The following is an 8018-nucleotide window of genomic DNA, read 5'->3' as shown; positions in this document are numbered from 1 at the left end:
GGTTTTATTTCAGGTTCAGGAAGAAACAACAAAAAGAAACCATAAAAATATATCAGAGACAGACAACTGAATAATTAGAGCTCTGATTTATTATCTCTCTGAGCACGCTCACAAGGAAAACAGATGACAAAAATATACAAAACCAAGAAACAAACAACAAAAATTAGGCCTTCATTTTAAATTTACCAAACGCAGACAGCAGTACAGCTTTACAATAACTTCATTAAAGAACAGTCGCAGCTCATCTTAGCTCAGGTGCAGGGTTTCAGAAAGGTATGGATCCAACTCACGGAGGCCATCAATCAGGGATGAGCTGGCTTCTTCTCCTTTGTTTCGCACCACATCTATCACATCTCGAGCTCGGTCAGCTCTGGGTTTGATTCTGGCTGAATCCATTTCTTCCTTATTTATAATTCCCTGTTGGAGCAGGCTGTCCAGCAGCTGGTTCACAGTCGAATCTGACACTTGATCCACAAACTGCTTCCGAACTGCAAACAGATGCTTGTCTGGTGCGAGGATCTGGGGAGTTGACTGACTGCGTGTTCTTTCTGGGGGCAGGAAGCAGGAAAACTATGTTCAGTAACTTGAAGTGAAGGTGTGACAGAGCTTGTGAGTATGTGATACTGCTTTGTGCACAGAGTAACCTGCAGATACACACCTGCTAAACATCTGGTGCTGTTAAGTGGTGACATACTGACACTGTTGTGCGGCTTGTGTCTTGTGTATTAAAAACACATTTGATGTTTGGGGTTTTTTGTGTATGTCCAGCACACTATTAGACTAGTCTTCTAAAAACTTCCAGAGGACAATATAATGGAGTTTGCCCTGACAGCGTTCATTTTTGGTAGTAAAATGATTCAGGTGAACAGGAACACATCGATAACTAACAGATGTTTTCTGCGCTTTAGGTTTTCTTGTTTTCGGTGCCTTCTGACAGTCAGTTGTTGATCAGGCACCCGGGTGGACATCTCACTGACTGACACTGTTTATGTACTTTGCCTCACCTATTTCTCTTGTTTCCTCTATCTGTGTGTGTGTGTGTGTGTGTGTGTGTGTGTGTGTGTGTGGTCTGTTTGTTTCAGGGGCAGAGCTCACCCGACTTCCTGCTCTTTTGCTGCACACCTGTGAGATATTGCTGATTACTCACCTGACCGCTGATGGCCTCATTATCGGTGTCCTATTTAGAATGGAGGCTGTACTTTACTGCGCTTGTGTCCAGGATTCCCACCAGTGCATGAAGTTTAGCTTTTCACTTTAAACCTGCTGCCAGTCCTGTTCTGTTTTACTAGCTTGAGTGTACAATTTTAGACAATAATCTTAGAGTTACATTTGCAAACTTCACCCTCCCTCCAAAACCTAACTGATATTTAATTTACGTCTACAGTTAAAGCAGTGCTCTTCATTGTATTTTTGCAAAACCATCGCAGTCAGAACTTGGCATGTCATCTGCTGACTCCCTATTTGGTGAGCCTAGACACTCTGGTTTAACAGCCATACTGATCAATTTCTGGAATTTGGACTGTTCTGGACCCTCAGCTGTGCCTTACTCTTGGCATTTAGAATCTAAAGGAGCCTTTGGGCCTGGACAGTGCAAATGATGCCAGAATGAGAGTTGATAAAAGAACATCACAGCATGTTTTAAATGGGAGTAAATCACGAATGAAGGAAATAAGGCATACTAAAAAGGCACACTCATATATCACTCATAATTTCTAATTGAATGTCAGGCGGAGTGATGTAGATATAGGTTTTACCTGGTAGATCAATAGTGCATTTCCAGACATCTGTGTTTGTTTGGCCTTGGATTGTTATTGTGACTTCTTCAGTGTCTGCAGGAAGGCGGATCTGAAATGTTGGAGGGTAGTTTGTTCCAAAGTCCAGGTCAAAATCTTCTTCCTACAAAGCAGGACCACAGCATGAGTTTCATAACCACAAGGAGTAGTTTAATTAACAGAAGTACTTACTGGAGGCTGGACTTTATAGGCAACTGGACAGAGAACAGTGTATCTGTGATCTTTGATGAGTTTACATTTGGAAGGCGCTTGGATGAAGTTAGCATCTCTGTATTTCACCCTGACCTTTAAAAGACCATTTTAATTAGAAGGCTTATCCAAAATAGATCAGTGTTACCTATTCATCATCAGTACAAAACCGTTTACTACATATCTCAGCAGCTCTGTCAAACGTTAGGACTGAGTGAGAAGCTTTTCATAGATCTTTACCTCTTCCACTGGGATGTTGCTTGTCAGGAGAAGCACATTGAGGTTTTGTCTCTGTGTTCTAAAGTTTATTGGTTCAAGGAACAGCAAAACCTGACCCGAAACTGGTTTGTCCTTGTTCCAAAACCTCTTTATGTTCCAGACGAGGCCAAAGGAAGAGAGGTGAGTAACTTCCACGATCACGTGAGTGTCTGTGATCTTTCGAGGCTTGAGGACCTTCATTTTACCAGCAGAGATGTGGACTACAGACAGACAGTCGGAAAGCAGAGCTGTGAAAACACAAAGCCATCAGACATCTGTTTGACTCCCAAAACCTCCTTACAGTGACAGTGAATCTGATTTTAGATATAAAGCCTTGATATGGTGTCCACGGTCAGATAAAGAATCAAACACTGCTTAGAAATCAGTCGTTGGGTTTCCTTGGCTTCTGCACATTGTTTATTACAGAGGTCTTAAAAAGACCACTCAAAGGTTTCCAATCAGGTTTGTATCAAGCGTGGATTCATCAACAGCACCGACTGCTCAGGAAATAAGTGAGCAGCCGAAACTTCTTATTAAAAATGAATAAATCTTCTTCAGTTATTCTGAAAAATTAAGTTTGTTTCTTGCAATGGCACAGATGTTTCTCCTTACATCCCTCCCATCCTAAGGTCTGTGCTACCACCTAATTGTTACTGTAATTGTACAGTGTGGTTCATAATTAGGCAGACATTTTAACTGTCCACAATGGGAAAGTTGGAGGATCATTTATGGCTGCTCTTAGTAGAGGTCCTGCTTCTCTACATTCTGCTTAACAGTGGTGGCTGAGTGGATGTGAAATAAAAATATTAGTGAGATCTGCAGGATGTCTGGATTAAAATGTTTGTCAGGCAAACATCAGCAATGGTCAGTCAGCAGAAAAATACCAAATTCTATAGCCAGTAGGGGACGCCATCAGAACTATGGATTAACAGTTGTGTCATGTCATGAGCAGTGCTTTGCTCACCTTCCTGTGGTTCACAGTGTGGGAGGTGAAGCTGACGGATTGCATCCTTTGAACTCTCAATATTGAAAAGCGGGCTTGCAGCCTTTTTATTGGCTGGATGGAGGAGGTCCTCATCCCATTGGACAATCCTGTACAGCAGCTCTGCTTCCTGACTTATATTAAACATGACTCCAGTCAGAGTACACAGGAACACACCTGGACTAGGACACCTGAAACTATGTGACACAGAGGATCTGAATGACCACTGCAAACCTGTTAAACCCAAATATCTGAAAATGGATCTGTAAATTAGAGCTGTTACCTCGCGTCATATCACATGCGTACGTTCTATAACTGGTTGGCTTTATATTAAACATACAACAACTGCTACAAGCAGAGATTACTTTATTGTGATACTAGTCATGTGGTTGTTAGTCTAATGAAAAGAAGACGTTACCAGAGAGGCTGTAAACAGGGGAGATGTGGATTTCTTTTCATTACCTGTAACAGATTCGTGCAGACTCTGTTTGAACTGCAGGCATGAAGCTTGTTGGAGACTAGAATTCAGAAAGCAACATCATCAGCTAGCTAGACCAATAACCTGACTGAGTGTTCAGTGAAGAAACAAATTTAGCTGATGTACACGCTGTGAATTATAGGAAAACTGCATGAAAATCGTAATAGAAAAAACCCAAATAAACCAGTCAGAGAGAGCAAGAACCTCAAACCTACTATCTGCACTGAGCAGCTAAGCAACTCACACAAAACACCTGAATGACCACAGAAGACAGCTAAAGGTCATGATGACTGCTTTATTACCACAGTTAGAAAAACAATTTCACAACATCTAACCAAGTCAGGAACTTTGCAGGTGGGCCATTTATATGGATACACCGTAATAAAATGGGAATGGTTGTCTGTGCTGTTTGTGGCACATTAGTATATGTGAGGGGGCAAACTCCTCAAGATGGGTGGTGACCATGGTGGCCATTTAGAAGTCGGCCATCTTGGATACAACTTTTGTTTTTTCAATAGGAAGAGGGCCATGTGACACATCAAACTTATTGGTAATGTCACAAGAAAAACAATGGTGTGCTTGGTTTCAACGTAACTTTATTCTTTCATGAGTTATTTACAAGTTTCTCTTTGTTCACAGCCATTGACATGTCGAAGAGGTTAACACGTGAGGAGCAGACCGAAATTGTGTTGATATCTGGTGAACGCAGTAACCAGGTCATTGTAGCAGATTTCAATGTAAGACACCCTACGAGACCACCCATCTCCCATGCTACAGTTAGCAAGCTGCTTGCTAAGTTTCGTGAAACTGGTTCAGTGTTGGATTTGCAAGAAAACTGTCACTAATGAAGAAACATCAGTGGCTGTCCTAGCTTCATTCAGCAAGAGCCCACAGCGTAGCACTCGCCGCATGTCACTGGAGAGTGGCATTAGTCGAACATCCCTTCGGCAGATATTAGCTACTCACAAATGGCACCCTTACAAACTCCAGCTACTGCAGTAAGGATGACCCAGATCGGCGCACAGAATTTGCAGAATGGGCAAAACAAATATTGGAACAGGACCCTCGGCTCACACAGAAGATTTTGTTCAGTGATGAGGCAAACTTTTATGTGAATGGTGAAGTTAACAAACAAAACCACCGCTATTGGTCTGACACTAACTCACATTGGATGGATCCCTCCAAGACTGTTGGAACAACAAAAGTGATGGTTTGGTGTGGTATATGGGGTACAACGCTAGTGGGTCCATTCTTCATCAATAGAAACTTCAAGGCCACTGGATATTTGAAATTGCTACATGATGATGTGTTTCCCTCTTTATGCACTGAAGCTGGCACGTTCCCTGAGTTTTTCCAGCAAGATGGTGCACCACCACAATATGGGTGCCAGGTCCGAGCATTCCTAGATGAACAGTTTTCTGGAAAGTGGATTGGTCATCGTGAGCCAGTTGAATGGCCCCCAAGGTCTCCCGATCTGAAGGCAATTGTCTATGGTGTGAAGATACGAGATGTGCAGCACCTGAAACTACAGATACTGGATGCCTGTGCTGGCATTTCTCCTGCGGTGTTGCTATCAGTGTGTGAAGAGTGGGAGAAGAGGGTTGCATTGACAGTCCAACACAATGGGCAGCACACTGAACTAGAGATGGCACGATACCACTTTTTTATGTCCGATACCGATACCGATATCATAAATTTGGATATCTGCCGATACCGATATGAATCCGATATAGTGTTTTTTAATCAACAAAACTGTTTTTTTTTAAATATCTTGCTGCATTTTGTATATGTTCATACTCAAGTTTAAAACAACAACTACACTAAAGCTATTCTGTTATACCTGTATGCAAAAAAAAATACATTTCATAGTTCAGCAATACTGATCAATCTAACAAACTTAAACCTACACCATCCTCCCTATTCTGGTATTTTAAAGAGTACTTAGCGTAAATATTAAGCAACCTAACTAATAGGGTTCCAACTCCCAGCAACAACAAAAATAAATAAATAAAAAATAGGGAACCACCCCTCACGCTCCACCTCATGATGCTTAATCGACGTAATCAACCTTAATTTGATGCAGTGTGAAAAAATAAATGCACAGAAATCAATTATTTTTCAAGAAATATTAAATAGATTCAACATCTTTCTTCAACAAAATTGCAGACTGCACAGATGGTACCTTCCCAAAGGAAAAAGTACTATAGCTTACTAGGGTATATATATTAGACTTAATAGTCACTATATACAGTAATTGACTTCTATTCATTTTACATCAAATTAAAACTTTGGGTGTAAGATTCGGATAATTATTTATTAAAAGCTAGACATTTTAAATGAGAATAAGAAAGAAAAATATGTCTTTGTGCCCCCTTTTCCCTGTTAATGCCCTATCGGCCCCCCTGGCTAAACTTTGCTAGATCCGCCCCTGCAGTTACCAGCCGTCAGCTACGTAGAAAAAGATCCTCGAGTAGAAAGTAATAATAAATAAATTCTAACAACAGCTGATCAAGCTTAAACGTGCTGCTGTTGTTCAGCCGCTGGTTTCCTCTTTCTGGTGCAAAGTGGGCCAAAAACAAACCAGAGAGACGGACTCGCGACAGAAAAGCCGATCAGCTGATCATTAAGCAGTTTCATGATTGAAGTAGCAGCCAGAAGAGGCAGTCGCTCCATATATCGTTTGGTAAGCTTAACGCAGGAATGCTTTACAAACATTCAGAGATGGACTTACACACTTGCTTTACTTCTCTCGGGGATAACTTTGTCGGAGATGAAATGCCGGGTTGCTAGCGAAGCTCCACATGCTATCCACCGACAGGTCCCGCATGCCACAGCCGCTCTATCACGTGATGCATACTGCTCCGACGTGCTAACGTTCTGAGGTGAGTTACGGCGTGTTGCAAGTTTTGTGAAGTGCTTTCGTGATATTTAATGGATCGGATTACATTTTTTATTTTTCTCCGATATCCGATCCAGTAATTTAGGTCAGTATCGGACCGATACCGATACGTAATATCGGATCGGTCCATCTCTACACTGAACACATATCAGAAACTTGTAAATAACTCATGAAAGAATAAAGTTACGTTGAAACCAAGCACACCATTGTTTTTCTTGTGACATTACCAATAAGTTTGATGTGTCACATGGCCCTCTTCCTATTGAAAAAACAAAAGTTGTATCCAAGATGGCCGACTTCTAAATGGCCACCATGGTCACCACCCATCTTGAGGAGTTTGCCCCCTCACATATACTAATGTTCCACAAACAGGACTTTAATATCACCAACCATTCCCATTTTATTACGGCGTATCCATATAAATGGCCCAACCTGTATATCAGGAACGTCAGGACCTGGTCATTGTTCTCTCACCTCCATCACGTCCTCCTGATCTGTTTCTGCTGTGGTATGATCCAGTTCGAAACCAGAGTCCACTAAGGTTAGAAGACAAAAAGCTGACATCACAAAGGTTTTGCAGCTTTTTATGCATCATTTCCTTCTACTTGAAAATACATTTCATTCATTAAGATCAAAGCTGAACCGTGACCTTCCAAGTAAATCATCGTAAAACATGAAATACACACATGTAGATTATCAAATTATCAGATTAACCTCGACTGTTCTGAACGTGACTGTCTTCTCATGGTTTTAGATCTTAAACATGTGAGTAGAATGTCTTTTCCAGAGCTTTAAACTAAATCTCTTATAAATATTTCTGTGGTGAGTTTAGGACACAAACATTTATAATCATTTAATACGTTCTTGATAACTGAGTTTCAGTACTCACAGGTGTCTGTGGATCTCATTGTTTTCTCCTGCAAACTGCAGACACAAGCACAACACCCACAGTTAAAGAGTTAAATGGTAAATGGCCTGCATTTGTATAGCGCTTTACTTAGTCCCTAAGGACCCCAAAGCACTTTACACTACATTCAGTCATTCACCCATTCACACACTGGCAATGGCAAGCTACATTGTAGCCACAGCTGCCCTGGGGCGCACTGACAGAGGTGAGGCTGCCGGACACTGGCGCCACCGGGCCCTCTGACCACCACCAGTAGGCAAACATGGGGTTAGTATCTTGCCCAAGGATATTTGGCATGCACCCAGGGGGCAGCCTGGGATCGAACCACCGACCTTCTAATTAGTGGCTGACCTGCTCTGCCACCTGAGCTACAGCCAGGTTAAGAGAACGATTAAGTTTGAACTAACTTTATTAATGCTACCCATGAGAATCCCAAATAACTATTGTCTCTTATCTCTGCCCTGGATTGCAGCGCCACAGTAACCAAACTGGAACTAAACTGCAAAGGGGTC

At 41.7% G+C, this 8018-nt stretch overlaps 1 protein-coding gene across 1 annotated transcript; it reads right to left on the bottom strand.

The window, feature by feature from the left end:
• Window positions 1-16: 16 nt before the first annotated feature.
• LOC146692643 (caspase recruitment domain-containing protein 8-like) lies at window positions 17-7732 on the bottom strand. Its single transcript, XM_085432780.1, has 8 exons — window positions 7489-7732; window positions 7074-7135; window positions 3685-3740; window positions 3205-3419; window positions 2223-2488; window positions 1965-2078; window positions 1755-1896; window positions 17-548 (listed from the first exon to the last, which is right to left on the bottom strand). Exons 1-8 carry the CDS (start codon window positions 7505-7507, stop codon window positions 247-249), a joined length of 1176 nt encoding a protein of 391 aa, XP_085288906.1. The 5' UTR covers window positions 7508-7732; the 3' UTR covers window positions 17-246.
• Window positions 7733-8018: the final 286 nt, after the last annotated feature.

Source organism: Copadichromis virginalis, linkage group LG15 (assembly GCF_057382275.1).
Source record: "Copadichromis virginalis isolate Kocher_CV1m ecotype Utaka linkage group LG15, C_Virginalis_male_GT1.1, whole genome shotgun sequence".
Taxonomy (NCBI): Eukaryota; Metazoa; Chordata; class Actinopteri; order Cichliformes; family Cichlidae; genus Copadichromis; species Copadichromis virginalis.
Note: the sequence above shows the minus strand (reverse complement) of the source record. Positions and strands in the feature narration are given on the sequence as shown.

Bases quoted from the DNA above. Each gene is read 5' to 3' on its own strand.
- LOC146692643 (XM_085432780.1), bottom strand. The intron at 3,741-7,073 runs GTGAGAGAACAA...TCTGAATTCTAG, and splicing joins ATCAGGAGGACGTGATGGAG to TCTCCAACAAGCTTCATGCC. The intron at 1,897-1,964 runs GTAAGTACTTCT...CCTGCTTTGTAG, and splicing joins CCTATAAAGTCCAGCCTCCA to GAAGAAGATTTTGACCTGGA.